This window comes from Mustela nivalis (assembly GCF_964662115.1).
Source record: "Mustela nivalis genome assembly, chromosome: 8".
NCBI lineage: Eukaryota > Metazoa > Chordata > Mammalia > Carnivora > Mustelidae > Mustela > Mustela nivalis.
This window is the reverse complement of record NC_139027.1, coordinates 88,389,971-88,414,008: the sequence shown is the minus strand read 5'-3', so window position 1 is coordinate 88,414,008 and position 24,038 is coordinate 88,389,971. Positions and strand designations below refer to the sequence as shown.

At 36.3% G+C, this 24,038-nt stretch overlaps 1 protein-coding gene across 6 annotated transcripts in view; it reads left to right on the top strand.

Moving 5' to 3' along the window:
- Positions 1–23,118, top strand: part of SEPTIN10 (septin 10) — a 75,589-nt gene extending 52,471 nt beyond the window's left edge. For 4 of the 6 annotated variants that reach the window (XM_082744290.1, XM_082744293.1, XM_082744291.1 and 1 more), the window contains 7 exons: positions 1,498–1,659; positions 3,640–3,736; positions 4,927–5,095; positions 13,640–13,772; positions 20,165–20,352; positions 20,865–21,022; positions 22,113–23,118. In XM_082744290.1, coding sequence (XP_082600416.1) covers positions 1,498–1,659; positions 3,640–3,736; positions 4,927–5,095; positions 13,640–13,772; positions 20,165–20,352; positions 20,865–20,982 — 867 coding nt within the window. In that variant the 3' untranslated portion in view covers positions 20,983–21,022; positions 22,113–23,118. The remainder of the gene's footprint in view (positions 1–1,497; positions 1,660–3,639; positions 3,737–4,926; positions 5,096–13,639; positions 13,773–20,164; positions 20,353–20,864; positions 21,023–22,112) is intronic. The other 2 variants (XM_082744294.1, XM_082744295.1) reach the window with 1 other exon arrangement.
- The last annotated feature ends 920 nt before the right edge of the window (positions 23,119–24,038 follow it).

Here is a 24,038-nt window from a genome sequence, read left to right as displayed (position 1 = left end):
TGGGATTAGGGCATGCTCAAGTGGTCAGTTATCAAGGTCACCCAGGTTTTTTAAAAGGAAAATGTTACGGGTGGAGGTGGCTTTGTGCCTTATCCGGTTTTGCTATTAGCTGTGTCATACAGCTAGCAATATGTTTATTCGATATGGATGTCTTTGAAATGAGCACCTTGACAATCAAAGCTTAATGTCAGACACTTCTATTACAGAGTGCTTTTGCTATCTACTGTGGAAGTAATTATAAGATGTTAACTTGGCATAGTTTATTGACAGTCTAAGTATATAATATTGAATCCAAGAACTTGGCATCAAATTTGTATGTACTTTAGCTAATTTAGCATGAAAGCTGTTTACCCACTATTGCTGGTGAGTTTTCATGGGTAGATGAGAAAATCTTTATTTCTTCTGGAGCATATTTATAAGACTAATAAATTGAATATACACAGTAAGTGTGGAATTGTAGAAGAGCAAGAAATTTAAGAATAGAATTGATTTTTACTTTTCATTCTGAAAATTACATTGATACCTCACTCTCTTGATACTAGTTAGCTTGAAATTTTTCACTGAAACCAACTAATAACCAAAAAACAAAAAAACCTACAAACCCTAGATTTGTGGAGACCTCAATCTTTTATGGGACTGATGTTGCAAAGATAGTCTTCATGACCCCAGAGTTTTTCCTTTCTGGCCAGTGATAGGACTTTAAGGCTGAGAATGTCATGAACACTTTCAATTGGTATTCATAAAATTTCCTTTCTTCAAACAATTAGGTAGGAGTCTCTCACAACAGAGTACAGATTAGATGGATTCACTGGGAAGGCGATCTGCCAAAATGAGAGGAAGAAGGAGAAACTCAGCTGCTTCATAGTTTTGCAGAAGGATCAATTATCCTGATTATTAATGCTTAGATTATTAAGAAATAAAAAATACTACAGATTAGATGGATTCACTGGGAAGGGGATCTGCCAAAATGAGAGGAAGAAGGAGAAACTCACCTGCTTCATAGTTCTACAGAAGGATCAATTATCCTGATTATTAATGCTTAGATTATTAAATTAAAAATACTTAGTGAATTCAGCAGGTGATCTCAGCTTCCTGCTTACATTTTGTGTGTGACAGAATTATGAGAGACTTTGAGAAATAGAAGAAAATGTAAGATTTCTAACCCTAAATTCAGATGTAAGATTAATTTTGTAAGAATTCTGCCTTTTAAAAGCAGTTACTATTAAGGCCAGCATCTATAGAAGTGATTTGTGTAGGGGAATATGGTGACAGTGACAGTCAGCGATTATCTAGGTTAGGAGTTGGCAAGCTTTTTCTGTGAAGCTGTGCTCTAGTAAATCTTAATTTATATCAACAGACAACTGTACCATAGTTTGTTCATTCCCAGATCTAGGTTACGGAAGTTAGTCAGAGACTGAGTGGTTTTGAATGCAAAACTACAGAATTAAAAAAATAAATCTCCAATTATGATATTTTGTTTTTCTTTATTGTTAATAGGTGAACATTATACCAGTGATTGCCAAAGCAGATGCAATTTCTAAAGCTGAATTACAGAAGTTTAAGATCAAGCTCATGAGTGAATTGGTTAGCAACGGTGTCCAGATATATCAGTTTCCAACAGATGATGAAACTATTGCTAAAATCAATGCTTCAATGAATGTAAGCTCCTAGTTGAATTTTAATTTTATTTACATGTGAATAGACTAATTTATAAGTGACATTTCTGCTAACACACTTTCACTTGTGTCTTCCAAAAAGACTTCATACTTATTGAATTTTCAATAAGTTCAATATAGGAAAATGTTTTATTTTCTAGAGTTGGAAAAAATATATGAGAATGTATTTACTTTCACCTAAATAAAATGATACATTGGCAAGGCTGGGATTTTCCTTTTGTGGCACCATGTTTACTAATTGCCTTAGAAAGATGCCTTTAGTCCTATCTTTAAAAAACATGTGAAGTCTTTCTATTTATTCTCCTTTGGAATGCTTGGGAACTTTAAAATCTTTAAGGACATATTTCCGATCTGGTATTTAAGCTCATCCTCCCTTACAGCATCACATGTACATATTAAACATTCACATAACTTTTCTTTTCTTTTTTTTAAAGACTTTATTTATTTATTTGAGAGAGAGAGCATGAGAGAGGTCAGCTGGAGAAGCAGACTCCCTGCCGAGCAAGGAGCCTGATGTAGGACTCGATTCTGGGACTCCAGGATCATGACCTGAGCCAAAGGCAGTTGCTTAACCAACTGAGCCACCCAGGTGCCCCAATATTCACGTAACTTTTTATCTAATATGACTAAAGATGGCTAAGTTCTTTGTGATACTTTCTTCAGGCTACTAAATTCTTAAATATCTGGCTATATTTTGAAGAGTCATTGGTTTTAACTTAACCATATGTTCTTGTGGGAAATACTAACCTCCCTGAGATTGTTAACTTACCTACAAAATTGGGTTAATACCTGCAGTTGGGTTGTTGTGAGGATTTAGTCTTTGTTCACTGCTTAACACAGTGACATTCAGTAACTGTTCATGCCATTTCTCCTTTTCCTTTTCTGATTTTTCATTAAGATACTTTAAATATATAAAAAACTGACTAATGTAAATGAAGTGATCTCAATACCGATGTGTTATATTGTCTCTAGATATAATTTTATTATTTGTGCCCACTTGGAATAATTTTTCAGAAAGACACAATTAAGATACTTATCAGTTATTAAAAATTAAACATAATACTTAATACTTAAACATTAGACCTTTCTCCTGTATTAATTCTCACCTTCAGACATACCAGTCTACTCTACTACTATTCTCTAAATCTAGCTGTTATGTGTTTGTTCAAAATCTTCTCCTTACTTAAGTTAGTTCTTACTCTCCTTGGTCCATCTCTGGTTTGGGTTATATCTTCCTGCTCACAGTGATTCCTCATTCTTCTAAGTTTATGTAACATTTTAGTACCTTTTGTACTAGTTTGGGGCTTAACTACCATTTTGTATTAGTACCATGCATCTGTGCACACATTAAACATAGATATATATTTTAGTTATTCATTTGGTATGTGTAAGTGTGTTTACGTGTGTAATTTCCTCAACATTATCTTTGTCTTTTAGGGCAAAGATAATATTGAGGGAAATGATACCTATACTAGAATCTTTTTTTATTCCTGTAGCATGATACCTTGCATGTGGGGGATGCTCAATGATTAATTTTCTTTATGGGGCCTGAAATTTACTCGTATAGAACAGTTGTCACATACTCACTGCCAAGTTTTAAAATTGGAGATATAGGGATGCCTGGGTGGCTCAGTTGATTAAGTAAGCATCTGCCTTCTGCTCAGGTCATGATCCCAGGGTCCTGGGGATTGAGTCCCCCGCATCAAACTTCTTGCTCAAGAGGGAACCTGCTTCTTTCTCTGCCTGCAGCATCCCATGCTTGTGCTGTCCCTTTCTCTGGCAAATAAGTAAAATCTTAAAAAAATAATTTTAAAATAAAATCAGAGGCATAGCAGATCATTTGATTTTAATAACTTTGTTATTTAGTACATTTTCTCTAATCTATTACTTTCATAAAACTTTTTTAGTTAGTGATTTATCATAATAGTGTGCGATATGATTTGGTATCATGGTTCCTTTCCAGGGACATTTGCCATTTGCTGTTGTAGGAAGTATGGATGAGGTAAAAGTTGGAAATAAGATGGTCAAAGCTCGCCAGTACCCGTGGGGTGTTGTACAAGGTAAATGAGATGAATGATGACTGGGAATACGCATGTCACCTAACAGTCTGAAAGTTGCATTCAGTGCATTCTCTAAGGTGATGCTTATTTTGGGTTATGATTTGCTTATCAGAACAGTGGCATGTATTTTGTTTTGGCCAAGTATGTGGAGGCTGGGCTTTCCCATTTTCTTTATTATATCACACACATTTTGTGCCTGGTGTGCCAAGACATTCAGAAAGTGGGAAGCACTAGACAGAACAGAATTTGAATATAAATACTAGTGTTTAAACATGATACATAAACTAATTACTAAAACGTAATTCTAGGCACAATAAACCACCTCGTACATTTATGTATTCCAATTATCAAAGTATTGCCAACTATTTCCAAAACTAAGTCACCCAATTAAAAAATTTTAGGATTTATCTAGCCTTGTAATGAATAAGTAATTAGTACTATCTGGTTCATTCATTTACTTGTAGTACTAATAATGGGAAATGGATTACCCCTGTTAGTACTGGTTTCCTAATACTGCTGATATTTTAATTGACAGATTTGTAATTAAAAGATATTGACAAAACTTAACATTTTTAATGTATAAAAATATAAAAGTAGTAATTGTACTTAAAACTATTGGTTACAGTTACATAATTATTTGTAGTCTTCCAGTCACCATAACCCTAGAAGAAGGACCATGTAAGGAGAACTAAGTATATTTATTCACTAATTTTGAATGGTGTCAAACACAACATCATAAATATGGCATTGTATATAAAGAGTTTGATAATTATAGCATGTACAGATGGTATCTTGAGTATGTAGAATTACTACTTTGAAGTTTTAATAAAATAATATTACAGGGTCTTTTTAAGCACTTTGTAAAATCTCCTAAGGATGGTTTGTAAAATGCTAACAAAATATTAGTGAAATAATTGGAACATTTTAGTGACATAATATAATGTATTTCTTTCCTGTTTATCCATTGCCTACTAAATTTAAAGTAGTTTCCCAATCTGTTACATTGCTTATAATTCAGTGTGTGTAATGCAAGAGTTTCTTCCTTGGTTACTTACATAAAACAATCATAGGTGTTAGACTGATCATTTCACTGTTATTTCAAATGTGTTTTTATAGATTCTTTCATTCAACAAGCACTGTGTGCCAGGAATTAAAAATTGGTGTTGCTGTTTTCTTGTTTTTATGGCTAGTGGAAAATGAAAACCACTGTGATTTTGTAAAGCTCCGGGAAATGCTCATTTGTACAAACATGGAAGATCTGCGAGAACAGACCCACACTAGGCATTATGAACTTTACAGGCGTTGCAAACTGGAGGAAATGGGCTTTACAGATGTGGGCCCAGAGAATAAGCCGCTCAGGTAACGGGATTTCTGTGAGAAGCCAATCAAAGAGGAAGTTATAGAGGATTGTACTTTGTTTTATATCCAGGATGTTGGAGAATGTGGTTTTCAGAAACCTGGCAAACCATGAAGTAGAATCATTTGCTTATGATTAATTATTGTGCTTCTCAGATCACTTGAGGCTTTCTTGCCTTTGAAGGGTCTCTAATACTTCATCTGATTCTAAGAGTTTAAGAAAGAACATAATGGCAGAAGCCCATTATCTTAGTACATGCTGAAATGAATAACTAAAGGAAAGAATTCTCATTTGGTTTTATATTTGTATTTTTCTGAAAAAGATAAAAGTATATTTATCTGTTCTTCTAAAAGAAAGTTGGAATGTGAATCATATTAAACCAAAAAACCTGTTGTTTTTAGCTTGGTGAAAGTTTGGAATGACTTAAATTTAGGAAAATGTCTTCTAAAGGAAGAATGAAAGTGCTTGTAGGAAGTCAGGGATTAAACTGTTTCTTAAAATATTCCAGGGTAGTTATAAGAATTTTAAAGCCTGATGACCTTCTTGTTCAGTAATTACAGCATTCAGTGTTATAAACTTGCTAGGTAATTTTATGTGGCTTTACATTCCTGACTTGTTTTTATTAAGATACGTAAACATGAAACTCTAATCCTTACCTACTACATCAGATTTGATATGATGTAGCATTCCAGAATAGGTTTTTTGCATGGAGGAAAGTAGGAAATCTTCAGGAAAAAACACTCTAAAACTCTGTTATGGAACTAAGGATTTTTTTTCCATTTCATTATTTGCATTTTGGTCATTTCCCTGACTCTTAGTATTTGTACTAGAGTAAACACAAAAAGGAGAAGGAGAACATTACTTCAGTGATGCCATTGTATCTGACCTTTGGGAAGATTTAATAGTAGATGAGGTTAAATTTTTCAAGTTTTTAATCTATGGTTTTAATTAGTTTTTTTTTTTTAGCTCTAGTAGTATGATAAATTATGATATCATATCATATGATATCATCATGGTAAGTTAGGATATTTTATATGATATCATATAAAATATGATAAATCTAGTAGTATGATAAGAAAGAATTATGTATACTCAACCCCTCTTCACCAATTTCAGGCATGCTGTGCTTTTGATCACTTCTGATAAAACTATTTTCTCTATTGAAGATTTGGCTTTACTAGTGTTTTCCAGAGGAGGCTTCATGTCTCATTCTTTCAAGTCTAAGGGGCAATTCAGAGGTCTCAGTGTACATTAGTAAGACACAAATACTGAGTGAGAGCAAGTGGGACAGCCTTTGAAGTACTCTGAGAAGAGGGATTCAGGTTGCCTGGTGGGTCAGTCATCAGGCATCTATGGAAGATTAAGAAATGCAGGTTCAGAACTTCTACGGATAGAGCCTAAGAGTCTGCATTTAAGTTAAATTTTCCATTCACTCATCTAACAGATACTTGCTGTTCGTCTCCCATATGCTTTCACACACTGCTGGTCAGTGGGTAGGTAAGCACCGTGGGCTTAAACAGAAACTGCCTTACAGAATTTCTGGGATGGAGGTGAGAGGAGGACCCTCTGGACCTTTGTGGAAAATAGAGTCGGGGTGCTCACACAGTAGTCCTGGTGAGACCCTAAAGACTTGGTAGTGTAGAAGTGGTCAAAAGTACATTTAGGACATGTAATTTGAAGGTAAAGTTCATAGGACTCATTGATGGTTTGGGTATGAGCTGTAAAAGGACAGAGGAATCAAGGATGACTCTAGTCATTGAGAAATGACCTGAATTTGGCTAAATGGTGGTAATGTTTACTGATAGGAGCAAGACTGGGGAAGGGATAGATTTTAGGGGTTATGATTAATAATTGAGAGGTTTCAGACATGTTAAATTTAAGTTGCTTATTAAATATGCCAGTGAAGGGGCATCTGGTTGGCTTGGTGGGTTAAACATTCAGCTCTTGGTTTCAGCTCATGTCATGATCTCATGGATTGTGGGATGGAGCTCTGCATTGGGCTCCACACTCCGCAGGGAGTCTGTTTTGAGCATTCTATTCCTCTGCCTTTCTGCCCACTCATATATGTACATGTGTTATCTGTCTCTCTCTAAAATAAATAAAGCTTTTAAAAAATAAATATTCCAGTGAAAAGTTTCAGTATGTTATTACATAAATGAATCTGGCACTTAGGGAGAAGTTAAGGCTGAGATAATAATTTGGGAGTCAGCAGTGATTTAATATGAAAAATCATAAACTTTTATTTTATTTTTTAAAAGACTTTATTTATTTAACAGAGATAGAGCCAGAGAACACAAGCAGGGGGAAGGGCAGAGGGAGAGGGAGAAGCAGGCTCTCCACTGAGCAGGGAGCCTGAGGAGGTGTTCCATCCCAGGCTCCTGGCATCGTGACCTGAGCCACCCAGGTGCCCCCAAATCATAAACATTTAAAACAAATCATAACATTTAAATCATAAATCATAAAACTTTAAAAATAAAGCTCTGGGCTAAGTTCTGGGGATATAATACTGAGGAAGAGCCTATAGACCTGCCTATCATGGAGTTTACATTCTTATTGGGGAGGCCGAAATCAAATAGCACAATTAATCACAGTTGTGAAATGTCTGCTAAAGGAGAGATGGTATGTAGTGAGGGAGGGTTTCCTGACTTAATTTGAAAATCAGAGAAGATTTTCTTGAGGCAGTTACTGTTTTGAGCTAATAATTTGGGGAAATCAGAGCAAGACATGAAAAGACTGCAAGCAGAGAGAGAATGACATCTTCAGAGCTCTTTAAGAAGGTCAGCGCAGCTAGAGAGCATAAGATTGAGAGAACAGGTAGGCAGTAATCAAACTTGGTTGGGATTTGTGCTTTGTTCCAAGGGAAAGGCAAAACCACCATTCAAGGAGTTATCATTACCATATTTACATTTGAAAAATCACTTTTAGCTATAATGCAAAGAAAGTATTAAAGTGGTATGCAGAGATGCTTAGGAGAGACCAGTGGAAGAGTATTGCTTGGACTGAAGTAAAAGTGGTAAAAATAGAACTGGATGTGTTTGAGACATATCTAGAAGATGAAATTGAAAGAACTTAGTGACTGTTTGGATATAATGAGGTAAAGAAGCAGGAAATGCCAGAAGATGCTGCTTTAAAAAAAAAAAAAAAGACATCTAGTTTCCTGGTATTATGGTTTCATTGGCTAGGTAGATGGTTGTACTTTTCCTCGAGACAGGTTATCTCTGGAAGGACTGGCTTTTTTGTGGAGCTGCAGTGATGGGCATGATGGAGCATAAGCTTGGTTTGGGACCTGCTGACTTGAGTTTCCTCTGGAACATACAAGTGACAGTGTTCCACTTTGGGTATTTTTCTGGAGCTCAGGGAAGAGGGCTGGGCCAAAGTAATAAACTTAAGAGTCATCAGCATTTAGATGGTTAACTGAATGTATGAATAGGGATGAGATTGCCTAGAGAGAGAAGTATGTCTGAAAAGAAAGGTGCCTTGAAAACAGACTTGAGTCACTCTGATATTTGTCAGCTGGAGAAGTAGATAGAAAAGATTGAGAAGTCTTGGGTAGAGGAAGGAGGTAAGCCAGCAGTGTCATGTCTTGGAAGCCAAGTGAAGAAAGTTTCAGGGAGAAGTCAGCTGTGTTGAAGCTGAGGATCAAGTTCTTGCTATAGAAGTACAGCAGTGTAATAAAATCCATTTGCTTCCTTTACAGCTCTTTGAACATAATGAAGACCACTCCTCTAAAACAAAAAGGGCAATAAGTTCTATGAAAGACTACATCAGCCAAGAATTACAGATTCAAAGGGAAACCTTAGAACAGGTAGAAACCAGTTTCATTCTGTGCTGGGAGTGGAGTGAATGAGCTGAAACCATTTCCAGCCTTTTTTGGTTTCTTCTTGACAATTTACTGCCTAGTCCAATATGCCTGGCTTAGGACATGTACCCTTTTTGTCTTGGCCAGAGTGGGTATGAATCTAATTAATTGTCCCACCAGACTATATCCCCAGGGAGAAGAGGTAGCTCTCCAAAATTAATCAGGCTAACAATACCAAAAGGAGGTATAGGTAGATGGTGGACATTCAGAATCAAAGACTGCTTAGAACATCCATGTTTTTTAAAGCATTTCTTTAGTTTGGGGAACATCTGCTCACTGATCAAATGAAGAATGGAAAATTGGAAAATGGAGATTCTTCAATTTATACTGGGTAACAGATTGGGTAGGGAACAAGCAAGAAAGGATGGGGAACTAGATCTTATGTAAGGGAGGCCTCTGCCTGCCTGCGTCTTCTGCCCTTCCTAGGCTGCTCTTCTTAAGAGAGAAGACATTTCTTACTGAATTTCTTGAATCAGGCACGGCATAACGTTTCTTCTCTTGGTGTTTTATTTGTGAATAAATTATTTGATAAAGCTTCTGTAGTTCATTATAGCTTGATGTCTTAGGAAGGTTCTACAGTTTCAAAAAGTTATATTCTGTTTTCTGGGCAATATTTTCCATTTAATTTGGGGTATACCTAATAGTAGTCACTCTGATTTGGTTGAAAGTTCATCCCTCAATACTATATCTATCAATTAAAAAAATAGTTATATAAACTTGTTGGGATGACTTTTAATTCTCTTTACTACCCAATCTTCTTTATTGCCAGAACCTTCAGCTTGTTTTCCATTTCCATTTTATTGTGAAGAGTTAGGCTGAGTCATATTGTCCAAATCTCTCAACACTACTCATGTGCTTATCATGAGGTCCCAGTAAATGGCATTATACTCTCCTCTAATCTTAATTAGCTGATCTTTAATTATTAAAGCTAGATCAGAAGTGGTGTTAAAAACCTTCTTAAATCCCTAAGTTATTTTATTTTATTTATTTATTTTTTTTAATCCCTAAGTTATTTTAGATTAACATAACCATTTTCATTCCCACAGTTAATCATCTTTAACATTTAAGTACAAAATCACTGCCATTTGAAGTGTTGAGGGACCTGTAGTTTTGAAAGGAAGATTTTTGTAGTATTTTAGGTTAAGTGTTGGACTTAATTTTTTTGTGTTGTAAAATTTGTGTCTTTGGAACTCTCAAGAATAAATAACTTTCTGCATTTAGTCTAGAGCCGAAATGGAAAAAGCTTAGCAGGCTTTTTAGAACAGGATATAAAACACAAGTCCTAAGTGAAGGGACTGTAGTGATTTTCTTGATGAATATGAGCATTTGAGAATTTTTTTTTCTTCCTCTTTGATTTTAAACTTTGCTTTAAACAGTGATATTTGCAAGTATAGTAATGTTTCATTGAATATTAAGCTAATTTTATACTAAAAAAAGCAAGAATTTTTACTAAAATAGCAAGAAAACTTTTTCATTTTTGTTTAATGAATAAATCCATAATAATAAACAGCTGCATTAGTTTTATAATACTATGTAAATTGTTCCCTTACAGATCTTCTAGGAGTTCTTTTACCACCTTTTGAAAGATAGTGCAGGTTTCTTTACTTAGAATTGATTTTACTTAAAATTTACTTCTGGTTCTCAAAGCTGAAAAACATTGAGATGTGACAGAAAATATGCAGGAGGAGTAACATGATTTTTTAATCTTTTTTTTTATTTATTATATTTTATTTTATTTTTTTTTTTTTTTTAAGATTTTATTTATTTATGGGACGCCTGGGTGGCTCAGTTGGTTAAGCAGCTGCCTTCGGCTCAGGTCATGATCCCGGCGTCCTGGGATCGAGTCCCACATCAGGCTCCTTGCTTAGCAGGGAGCCTGCTTCTCCCTCTGCCTCTGTCTGCCATTCTGTCTGCCTGTGCTCGCTTTCTCCCTCTCTCTCTCTGATAAATAAATAAAATCTTAAAAAAAAAAATATTTTATTTATTTATTTGACAGACAGAGATCACAAGTAGGCAGAGAGAGAGGAGGAAGCAGGTTCCCTGCCCAGCAGAGAGCCTGATGTGGAGCTTGATCCCAGAACCCTGGGATCATGACCTGAGCTGAAGGCAGAGGCTTTAACCCACTGAGCCACCCAGGCGCCCCTTTTTTTCTTTTTTAAAGATTTTATTTGCTTATTTGACAGACAGAAATCACAAGTAGGCAGAGAGGCAGGCAGAGACAGAGTGGGGGAAGCAGGCTCCCTGATGAGCAGAGAGCCAGATGCAGGGCTCAATCCCAGGACCCCTGGGATCATGACCTGAGTTGAACAGAGGCTTTAACCACTGAGCCACGCAGGTGCCCCTTTAATCTTTTGATAAAACAAAAAATCTGACCTGGTTCAAATTCTAGCTTTTTACTTACAGCTATGTTGCTTTGATTATTTTACTTCTCTGAGCTTTAGTTTTCTTATTTGTAAAACAGAGTATTAGTGCTAGTTTGCTTGAGTGCTATGGGAATTAGGTAGATAAAGGATTCCAGGAAAGTATCTTGTTGGGAGTAGCTATTCAATAAATATTAGGTCTTTTCTCTTTGCCAGGTAGATTTATTTTCCTTTTAAGCAACTCAAGTGTTTATATACACAGATAATGAGAACTTTTTTAAACTTACATTTGGTACGAATTCAAAACATTATTTAAGTCATTTGTCATTAGAGACTATCAATCCAATGTAGGATCAGTGAATTGTAGTGAGGTTTCTGAAAACAATGAAAGTAGCCTGATATAGAGGCTTCTTTAAAATAAGAACAAAACAAACATAGAAAAATAAAAAGCCTGGTCAATGTTTCCTTAAGATCTGGGGCATTAATGTGGTTATCTAGGGCAGTTTGTACATTTTGCTTTTAAAGATACTGTTTAGGATATTTGCCTCTTCAAAATACTTGCTACTCATACCCTGCACAGTCAGCCATAACAGCTGTTGCGTAACGTTTCTTACTCTAATTCTCCTTTTACTTCTAGAATTCTATACTTAGAAGATTTATTTTTCCAGTTATTGGAACAGTGACTAGGTTGGTATGTCTGGAACCTTAGGAGGATTAGATTTGTTTGGTAAGAGATGAATCTGGAAGGATAGAATTAGGCCAGATTGTGAAGTTCCTTAAGTGCTATTTAAAGGAGGTGGTACCTTATTTAAGACTGTAAAATTCCTTAATTCATCATACTTATTTCTATTTAGATATAAAGTACTTATGTAAGCAGTAGAAATTTCTTACTGTAAAACAGCTGGAAGGCACATTTGTGTTCCTTGTTTAATCTTTGGGATAGTCTCATAGTGTGTTAAAATGGAAGGGCTTGGTGTCTGACATATATAAGAAGTCTGTGATACCTCTGAATGCTTTAAGTAAGAAAGGGCAGCTGGGCATAGTGTTCCAGGACAATCCTTGCTCTGCTTGGTTAAATCAAGCTCTACTTCCTGGCAATTTCTGTCATTAAATGAACATTGTACAAAGACCTTGATGTGTCTAGAGAGCTTTGCTGGGTAGTCGGTTTACAGAGATAATGATCTATTAGAAGAGAGAGACAGGGTATAAATGCCAAAGAAGAGTACGAAGTGCCATGAGAGTGCTTAGAAGGCATAGCTAGTTCCAACAGGGGGTAGGAGAGAAGGCTTTTTTTTTTTTTTTTTTAAGATGTTATTTTTTTATTTGTCAGAGAGGGAGAGCAAACATAACCAGGAGGAGTTGCAGAGGGAGAAGGGAGCTTTATGTGGGGCTCCATTCCAGGACTCTGGGATCATGACCTGAGCCAAAAGCAGATGCTTAACCATCTGAACCACCCAGAAGGAAGTTGCATTTGAAATTGGACTTGAGGAGTAAAGGATTAGCTGGGTAGAATGGGGTTTGGCAGGGGGGCATTAGTGTTGGAAGCACAGGAATTACACAAGCTAAAGCATGAAATCTGTGGTATTAGGAAGAATGACTAGGTTGGTATGGCTGGCACCTTAGGAGGATTGAATTTGTTTGGTAAGAGACAAATCTGGAAAGGTAGAATTAGACCAGATTCAAAAGTGTAAGTGCTATTCAAAAGAGGTGGTACCATATTCTGTAGATAACTAATGCTGTGGAAAAAAAGATAAGAGGTCTGTGCGGTTTTTCTGGAAAATCTAGGAGTGGCAAGAAGTAAGAAAATGAAAGAAAGGGGAACTAAAAGCCCAGAGGTCAGTTAGGATATTAATTTATAATAGTGAAGGCAAAAAAATCACCAAGTTTGAGTTGGGCTGTAACAATATCTGTAGAAATCAGAAGATGGGATTAAAATGATGTCAAGGTCACAGACTGAACTCTCAGACCTTGGTGATCAGATACAGAGATAAGGTAAGGGAAGAGTCAAGGATGACTTCAAGACTTCAAGGTTTCCAAAGACAGTGATGCTAATTAAGACTGAAAGAGGAATTCATTTGGGGTAATACGAGAATACTTCTTGAGAAGGACTTGATAAATCAGAGATTTCAGAAACCTGGTATTCTGTAGCTGTGGCATCTGTGGCTTTTTATGTTTCATGCTGTAGGAAATGTCATGTTTCAGGTTACTCTGTATAAGAGGGTATTGGTAATTGTTATTATAGTATAAGGCTTAACCGGAAAAGTGTGAGTGTTTGGAAGTTTCCTACATCATTTTTTAACATGAGAGTACCACAAATAACTTTTTAGTCTTCAAGAAACCTATGAAGCTAAAAGACATGAATTTTATGGAGAACGTCAGAGGAAGGAAGAAGAAATGAAGCAGATGTTTGTGCAGCGAGTAAAGGAGAAAGAAGCCATACTGAAAGAAGCTGAAAGAGAGGCAAGTATGCTGGTTTGATGTGATCTACATTTGTTTTTTAAGTATCCTACTGGGGAGATTTAGCTCAAGAATTTAGCTGAGATGCTTTTGGAGATTACTTGTTGTTCATTAAAAAGTAGTTATTGTAACACATAGTCTTTGAGTACAGACTTTTTTTGGCCTTTTTGCGTAAATAGTCTTCCATAAGAAGTGGTTCACCAAGGACTTTTACATTGGCCTAGGTTACTAATAAGGGTTTTAAGTGCTTTAAGTTTGAACCAGAAATGTTTTAGCTGTGGCTTGATAAAGCCTTTCTTGGGAGTTATTGAGAGTTGTTGGAGTTGATGCTTGCTATGAAATAGGTAACTATGAAAGCAGTTAAGTAGTTCTTTGAGTTTGAAGTCAGGCTTTCTAGATGAGTCAGGTAGTTGTATGACCTTTGGATAATCTTGGTACACATGTGCGCTTGCATACACATAAACATCACGGTTAATTTCCATAATTCTGTGTGCTTCTAGTTGTTCAAGCAATAATTTTATATTTGGGTTAAACTCTTTTCTGTGGACCTAACCACAGTGGCTACTTTTAAGTGAAATGGCCATATTCAAGATGACGGTCAAAAAGGATAAGCTCAAAAGGGAATTTGCCATCTGTATTTTATATATGTGTGTTTATGCATCTGAGGGGAGGATGTTTTTTCCTGGTCATCTGAAAGCTAGTTGTAGACATCATGATACTTTATCCCAAGACCCTTCAGTTTGCATCTCTGAAGCTCAGGCATGTTTTCCTCCATAACCATTGTACGAGTTTTACACCTAAGAAAATTAATAGGAGTGCCATAATCTCACCTGATCTCCAGTAGGTATTCACACTTCCCTAATTGTTCAGAGATGGCCTTTTGTTGTTGTTTTGTTTCGTTTTGTTTTGTTTTGGGGGTTTTTTGGTGATTTTTTTTACTTTGTGTTTGAACTGGAATTTGGTTGTAGGTCTCATGTCACATTTGGGTATTACCTTTGTTTAGTCTCTTATATTGGAAAATAGTCCCCTAGTTTTGAGTTTTATTTATTTATTTAAGATTTTATTTATTCATTTGACAGACAGAGATCACAAGTAGGTAGTGAGGCAGACTGAGAGAGAGAGAGGAGGAAGCAGGCTCCCCCTTGAACAGAGAGCCAGATGCAGGGCTCAATCCCAGGACCCTGGGATCATGACCCAAACTGATAGCAGAGGCTTTAACCCACTGAGCCACCCAGGAGCCCCGAGTTATTTTTAAATACAAATATTGAGGAAAGAGTTGTGATGAGTAGGAAATAAGGATGCTGATATTTTTTTCTATTAGTACATTCATCTTTTTTTTTTTTTAAGATTATTTATTTATTTGATAGGGAGAGGCAGGGAGGCAGGCAGAGAGAGAGGGGGAAGCAGGCTCCCTGCTGAGCAGAGAGCCCAATGTGGGGCTTGATCCCAGGACCCTGGGACCATGACCCAAGCCAAAGGCAGAGGCTTTAACCCACTGAGCCACCCAGGCGCCCCTGTAGATTCATCCTTAAGATGGTAGTAGAGTAAAACTCTTTATTTAAGAGTTTCTCGCTCATGTATCATGATTTTTAGTTTCTCCAGTGAGGAGAAAAGATGTATAAGTGGTTTTTAGTTGAGTTTTTAATTTTTAAAATCCCACATAAGAATATTTTATTTAAAAGGAAATTAAAAATTCAGGGTAGCAAAATTGTTGAAAGGAAAAGAGAAAGACTATTTGTCAGCAGATCCTTTGTAGACTTTTATGGTTCAAGTGCTTTTTTGTGAAGTGTAAAAAATGAAGTTAATGTAAACCTAAGGCATCAATAACCAAAGTTCTCACGAGAGTTTTAAACTTTTAATTATATAGCATTAGTGGCAGTAGATTCCAGGCCTCTTTTATTAATATTACAAGGTACTTCATGACCAGTTTTTTAATTCTAAAGTCAGTATCATTAAATACTTAAGAGTCAAGTTCAGAAAAACAGAAGACCTCTGTGCTGTTGCTAACTTCTCACCAATGCCCTTAAGACAATATCACCAGTATGGTACACTGCTTTATCTTTTCTAAACACTACTTCTGAGTATTTGAAAATATATTTGAATTAAATCCTTAATGTTGTGAAAGTTGTGAACCATGAGTGAGTCTTGTATATGGTATAGATTGTTGCAATAAAAAATTGTGAACTCCTGATGTGAATAGTAGTTACACCTATCCCCTCCTCCCCTTTTATTTATTTTTTTAAAATATTTTATTTTTAATGATTTTTTTAATTCATTTGAGAGAGAGAGAGCACAAGGAGGGGGAGAGAGAGAGAGAGAAGCAGAGAAGGAGAAGTAGACTCCCACATGAGCTGGGAGCCCGATGCAGGGCTCAATCCCAGGACCTGGTGATCGTGACCTGAGCCAAAGGCAGATGTTTAACCATCTGAGCAGCCCAGGCGCCCCCTTCCTCACCCCCCCCTTTTTTGGGTTATGATTTTATTTATTTATTTGACATACAGAGATCACAAGTAGGCAGAGAGGCAGGCAGAGAGAGGAAGAAGCAGGCTCTTCGAGGAGCAGAGAGCCTGATTCGGAGCTCGATCTCAGGACCTGAGCCAAAGGCAGAGGCTTTAACCCACTGAGCCAGGCCCCCTTTCCCCACCTCCCTTTTTAAAACATTTTTCTCTTTATAGTATTTCTGCAATTTTTAGTCAAACTTATGAATGAAATATGAAGTACCCTATAACCTTTCAAGATTTAACTATGCATATAGAGTATGCAGCCTCCATTTAAGTAATCAGATATTCTTTATTAATTTATATAAATCCACTCCTATATCCTCTTTTCCTGGGTTTACTTAGCTGCTCTCCTGCATTTATAGGAAATGCACACATACTCAATTGTGACTCTCTTATTTATACCACTGATTTGAATGACAACCAGATATACCCCACCCTTTAAACACACACACACATACACACACACACACTTAACGTAGCTTTTTGCAAAAGCAGGAACTATATAAATAAGTAGATACTAAGGAACAGATGCTTCTCTGAAATGCCATCCGTAAGAAGGCAATAAAAGAATCTTAGGGTAGGAGAGTCTTACTGAATCTGTTTCAGTTCTTTTCTCTGTCCATTTAAATACATCTCCTGTACAGCATGACTTCTTCCAGATTTGGAACGGTTAATTTTTATTAGGATGGAGTTCAGCTCTTCAGTTTCTATCTTCAACCTCTGATTTTTAGCAAAACATTTCTTCAGTGGGCCATCTTTTCTAGAAACCAGGTCCTACATTTTTTAAAAAGATTTTTTTTTATTTATTTGAGAGAGAGAGAGGGAGTGCCCATGTGCCTATGGGCAGGGTAGGGGCAGAGGGAGACGCAGACTCCCCACTGATCGCCTCACCTGAGGTGAGGTCTGATCAGAGGATCCCAGGATCGTGACCTGACCTGAAGTCGGTTGCTTAACTGCCTGAGCCACCCAGGTGCTCCAAGTTCTACTTTTTTATATGAATGCTTCCCAGAACTGAAAATACTTAATATAACTAGATTAGAGAATTTTTTTTTTGTTTCTTTTAGATTAGAAAATTTTAAAAGTTGCCTTCTTTGATCTAGATTCTAGATATTGTATTTGTGTTCTTGGCAGGCAAGGCACACAGCTGATTCAGGTGGAATCTGCTCAAGTCCCTAGGGAAATTTCACCTTGTAAAGTTAAAACCTTTTATGGACTCACTTTAATAACTGCATTGAGTGTACTTAGCATAAATTTATTTTTTTTACTTCATTAGACACAGGCTATTTTTTCACATTATGGTGTAAATTCTACTACAGTGAGTATTTTTATGAAAAAACCCATTCAGTTCAGGATTTTTTTTTTTAAAGATTTTATTTGTTTATTTGACAGACAGAGATCACAAGCAGGCAGAGAGGGAAGCAGAGAGAGGGGGAGAAGCAGGCTCCCTGCCAAGCAGAGAGCCCGATGTGGGCCTCGATTCCAGGACCCTGGGATCATGACCCGAACTGAAGGCAGAGGCTTTAACCCACTAAGCCACCCAGGCGCCCCAAATTTAGGATTTCTTGATTTACTTTAGATTTCAAGAAGGTTAATGGCTGTATAAAAATGTAATAGATTTTTAAGGATCTTGATTTAAATTGATAATTGACACTTTTCAGATAGGTTTACCAATGTAACTTTTTACTGTTTCACTACAGTTGGTAACTTTATTTGGAAAATAAGGTGTTTTTTTGATAACTTGATTTTGTGATTTGTGTCCCTTTCATTGAACATAGATTTTAGAAAGTTTATTTGCAGAGGGGGGAAACTACAGAGCAAGAAAATAAAAACTCTAAGAAAAGGTCAAATGTTTTAAAAGCAGGTTTGGGGATTTTTATTTATTTTTCTGTTCATGCATTTTTTGGATGGGAACGCATTTATAATTATAGTTACTGGGGTGGCGCCTGGGTGGCTCAGTCAGTTAGGCGGTCTACCTTCAGCTCAGGTCATGATCCCAGGGTCCTGGGATCAATCTTCTCCACCTTTCTTTGCTACTCCCCTTGCTTGTGCTCTCTCACTCTCTCTGTCACATAAGTAAAATCTTTAAAAAAATAAAAAAGCTACCAAGGCAGTTTCTTTCATTTTTTTATTAACATATAATGTATCATTTGCCCCAGGGGTACAGGTCTGTGAGTCATCAGGCTTACACACTTCACAATGCTCACCATAGCACATACCCTCCCCAGTGTCCATAACCCAGCCACCCTCTCTCTATCCCACTACCCCCCAGCAACCCTAAGTTTGTTTTATGAGATTAAGAGTCTTTTATGGTTTGTCTCCCTCCTGATCCCATCTTGTTTCATTTTTTTCCTTCCCTACCCCCCACAACCCCCTGCCCTGCCTCTCAAATTCCTCATATCAGAGAGATCATATATTTGTCTTTCTTCAATTAACTTATTTCGCTCAGCATAATACCCTCTAGTTCCATCCACGTCATTGCAAATGGCAAGATTTCATTTCTTTTGATGGCTGCATAGTATTCCATTGTGTATTTATACCACAAAACCATTTGGATATAAAGATATCCAAAACCATCTTTATCCATTCATCTAGGTTCTTTCCATAGTTTGGCTATTGTGGACATTGCTGCTATAAACATTAGGGTGTACATGCCCTTTCGGATCACTGCATTTGTATCTTTAGGGTAAATACCCAGTATTGTGCATGCTGGACCGTAGGGTAGCTCTATTTTCAACTTTTTGAGGAACCTGCATGCTGTTTTCCAGAGTGGCTGCACCAGCTTGCATTCCTGCCAACAGTGTAGGAGGGTTCCCCTTTCTCCTCATCCTTGCCAACATCTGCATTTCCTGACTTGTTAATTTTAGCCATTCTGACTGGTGTGAGGTGGTATCTCATTGTGGTTTTGTTTTTCCCTGATGCCAAGTGATACGGAGCACTTATTCGTGTGTCTGTTCGTGTCTTCTTTTTTTGTCTTTTAATATTACAATTTAATTATTTTTATCAGCTTTCCAAGATTCACCATCCAGTGCTCCATGCAATATGTGCCCTCCTTAATACCCACCACCAGGCTCACCCAACCCCACACCTCTCCCCCCTCCCAAACCCTCAGTTTCTCAGAGTCCACCGTCTCTCATGGTTCATCCCTCCTGTGATTTACCCCCCTTCACTTTTCCTTTCCGTCTCCTACTGTCCTGCATGTTGTTTCTTAATGTTCCACAAGTAAATGAAACCATATGATATTTGACTCTCTCTGCTTGGCTTATTATGCTCAGCATAATCTCCTCCAGTTTTATCCATGTTGATACAAAAGTTGGGTATTCATCCTTTTTGATGGAGACATAATACTCCATTCTATATATGGACCATATTTCTTTATCTATTCATCTGTTGAAGGGCATCTTGGCTCTTTCCACAGTTTGGCAACTGTGGCCATTGCTGCTATGAATATTGGGGTACAGATGGCTCTTCTTTTCACTACATCTGTATATTTGGGGTAAATACCCAGTAGTGCAATTTTCTGCCTATTTCTTAATTGGATTATTTGTTCTTTGGGTGTTGAGTTTGGTAAGTTCTTTACAGATTTTTGATACTAGCCCTTATCTGTTATGTCCTTTGGGAATATCTTCTCCCATTCTGTCAGTTGACTTTGGTTTTGTTGACTGTTTCCTTTGCTGTGCAAAAGCTTTTGATCTTAATGAAGTCCCAGTAGTTCATTTTTGACCGAGGCAGTCTCATATGTACATTTTTACTTAAAGCATGAACTTTTGAAACATCAGGAAAATTTGTAGATTACTGTGTAGGTTAGTGTTAGCAATTGTTGCTTAGCTGGAGAACACTCTTGTGTGCGTGCTGCCACACTGTGTCATTGATGGGAATTGCACCTTTGTTTCACAGCTACAGGCCAAATTTGAGCACCTTAAAAGAGTTCATCAAGAAGAGAGAATGAAGCTTGAAGAGAAAAGAAGATTCTTGGAAGAAGAAATAATAGCTTTCTCAAAAAAGAAAGCTACGTCGGAGATATACCAGAACCAGTCCTACCTGGCATCAGGCAGCAACCTGAAGAAGGACAAGGACCGTAAGAAGTAAGCTATCTCCAAATCCCTCCACTCTGGAGGTCCTCTCCCCCATTACTTTCTGTTTCATTCCCTATTTGATCTTACGCTTATTACAGTCCATTTCCTTATTTATTGTCAGCCTCTGGCAACTAAAATATCAGCTCCTTGAGAGCAGAGACCTGTTCCTCTTGTTCACTATTTCCCTAGCATCTAGAAGAGCATCTGGCACATATGAGATGTTCAGTAAATATTTGCCAAAATTAGCATAAGAATGAATGAACAAAATATCAGAATATAAGAAGGCTCAGTTTACCTGAGGGGAAAAATATCTGCCCTTATTTCATTGTCTAGGCTGTGTTTCTAGCACACATCTAATAACTGCTGAACTACTGTTATGTTAAATTTCATGTGTAAATGGAAGCTATATAACTTTTGGGGGAATCATAGAAGTAAAATAATACTTGATAAGAAGAATTTAGTTTATTTTTTTTAACAAATTCTACTGATGATGATTTTGTGAGAATTTTTATTTTAATAAGGGAACCAGGCTATCGATTCGAACTCCTGTGCTTTGATGTCAGAGCTTGTGAAACCAATGGTGGACGTAAAGATGCAGAGGAAGGTAGAGAGGGTCCCCGTACAATGGGGCGGCCATGAGTAGCATTTGGATGATAATCTCAAGGCTTATAGGTTTGGGGTATGTGTTAAAATCAAAGTTACCAAAATTTTAGAAAATAAGTTTTTTTTCCCTTTTCTATACTTTATGTCCTTTATTTCTCCCACTTAAAGTATCCTTGTCATTTTGCCTGTTTGACTGTTCTTGAAATTCAGCATTGACTGGTTCTTTTGAGACTGCTTCTTGGTGACTCTTTGCCTTAATTTACTCTAGCTACCTCTGTTTTGGCAGCATCCAGCTTTCCTTCTGTTCCTCACAGAGCAATATTTATGCTTTAATTTTGTCATCACATCTTATTTCAAACCCAGCATTTTCAGAATATTGTAATTTAAGTTCAAAATAATTAGGAGAGCTTAATGTTGGCCCATGGCAGCTTTCTATTTTTGAACTACGGAAAAGTGAATCCACAGAGTTTTGGTAGGATTAACTGACCTGTGGGTTTTATGGTTTGTGGGGAAAAGAGAAGGAATGAATTCTCACATCTAATCTTGCAATATAAGTTCTACATGGGCATGGATCTTTGTTTTGTTCATTGATGCATCCATCCCCAGAGCCTGTAGTAATAATAATAATAATAAACAGAGCCTGCTGTAGTAGTGGGCATACAGTTACTTGTCAAAAGAAATAATATGACTTTTAATAGCCATAATCATTGAATTTCAAAAGATAAACTATAATTTATTATGGCTTTAAGATATGCTTTGAAATATAAAGCTAAGACCTTTTACCTGTTCTTATCCTTTCACCTTAATCTAATCCAGTGTTATTAAGATTGGATTTCCCAAGTTTATTTCATATATGAAAGACAGTTTACATTTGCTTTGTAAAAATTGTTGCCCTGCTCCACTTAAAGACCATTATTAGCATGTGCTCTTGTTTATAAAGTCAGGGCCAAGCCCACAATTTTTTTGAGCGCTCAAAAGAATTCATATTTAACAAAATACAGTTTGGTGTTTTTTTATTTTTTCTTTTCCAAAGGTATCCTGTAGTATATTAGATGTATGTTTGCTCTTTCTGTAAAAGCTTTGTAAAACTAATGATTCTAGTAATTTTTATTTCCTATATGGTTTTTTTGTTGTACCAATCAAAAGGTTTTTTCTTCTCTTTCCAGCTCCAATTTTATGTAAAACAAAGGTTCCAGATCACAGAAGGTCATCACAAGCAAAAGTTATTAAAATGTTAGAAGTATGCTTTGATTTTCTTGCTGTTTTTATTTGCTGTATCAGTTATTCTATATCTGGCAAATGGCTATAGTTATTGCCATTTATGGAAGACATTCTTAAGTATAAGGTTAATGCATAAACCACAGTGTATGATATCACTTTTATATTCGCTGTTAGAAGTTTTCAAGTTGCTGGTTTGTGAGGAATCTAAATCATTTCTCCTGTTACCCATTTATTGTCACTTACATGCATTGTACCACAAAGTGTCAGTGCCCCTGAAAACACAGAAGTCATTCATTATATGGTTATCTGATTGCATTTTTATTTCTAAGATGAACTCCTTTTTTTGTACATAAAAAAGGTAAATTTTGGGAAATGTGTTTTAAAACATATTACCCACCTGAGGCTCTAACCTCTTGATAGTTTTATAGAACTTCTTAATTTTTGATATCATTATCCAGTTGGTAACATGATCCTAAGATTTGTATCAGATTATGTAACATGGCCTTCCATGCTTCAGTGTGCCTTACTATCGTTGATGTTTTGTGATGAAACAAGTTGTGTTTTAAGGTAAAAACATGTAGGTATAAATCCCTTTTCTAGTGATGAGTACCTTTGAACCTGAGGTATTGCCACTCTATTTCATTAGAATGTTTTACATACTTATTGTTTAAAACTCTGTCTTCCAGGGGAAAAATCATAAGGTAGAATCATCTTATTACAAATATTTTTTAAGACCATAATTGTGAGCAAGATATGAAAACTTAGGTAATTCATATATAAGGGGATATTTGGATTCAGTGCCTTTGTAGTATTCTTAGGACAATTTAATGTCTTTTAACTTTTTCTTAACAGTCACTGGTATATAATTTTTCATTTTTTTACTTGAATATCCTAAATAAAATTGACATTTACTCTTGATAAATAAAATATGTATCTACATATTTACTAAAATGTGGTTAAATTACTTTATCTTTTCTTTTTGCAAACTGTCATCTTAAACATTATCAAAATTCTTTCATTTAATCATGTTCTTGAATTATTTTAAGACAGAGGTATATATTACCAGTATTGTTCAGAAATCAAAATGTTTTACTTAGCCAGTGTTGGATTCTGAGCAGTGTGTATTTTCGTGAAGTTGTAAAAGTTGTGAATGAAACCTTTCATTTCATTTCATTCACAATTTATCTGGACAAACACCTTAAATTCCAGTTTTACATTCACAAATGTAAATTCTACAAATGTCTCTTAGCCTTTTAAAACTTTAGTAAAGTAAGTTATAAGTATCACAGAAAAAGCTCTGAACTTTCTTCTCTTGATCAGTAATCCCCAAGTTCTGGAATGTGGGAGCCCAAGAGCCCATGAGTCCATGAGGGCAGGTAGCCTATCATATAGAGCCCAACCACTGCCACAGCGCTGAGTGTTAGCAGAGGAGAGTATCATCCCAGAAACTGAATTATGTGATGTGAGTAGTGATTATTTGTAGATTTATTATATCAAACTGTATTAAACAGCTATCCTCAGCTTTAATAAAGTTACTTTTAAATGCCAGATTGGTTGTTGGCATGCTAAAACAAAGTTATTCAGTTCTGTAGTTGAAGAGATTATGGAAACCTGCCCAAAACTCTGAAGTTAGAGGGGTGATCATCTTGTGCTTCTAGTGACTCTGCTGTGAGAAAGACTCACCACATGTTCTTCAATCACAATGTGATTTTATGTATTTGGGATTCCAGGTAAGATTTTAGTTTAAAAGAGTTATCCTTCAAAGAACAAAATTTTTAGAACAATTACATTTTTATAGCAATTTGTATAATTACAACTTAAAATTTGTAATGTTTCTCCTCACAAAGCTGATTTATTTTTCACTATTCAAG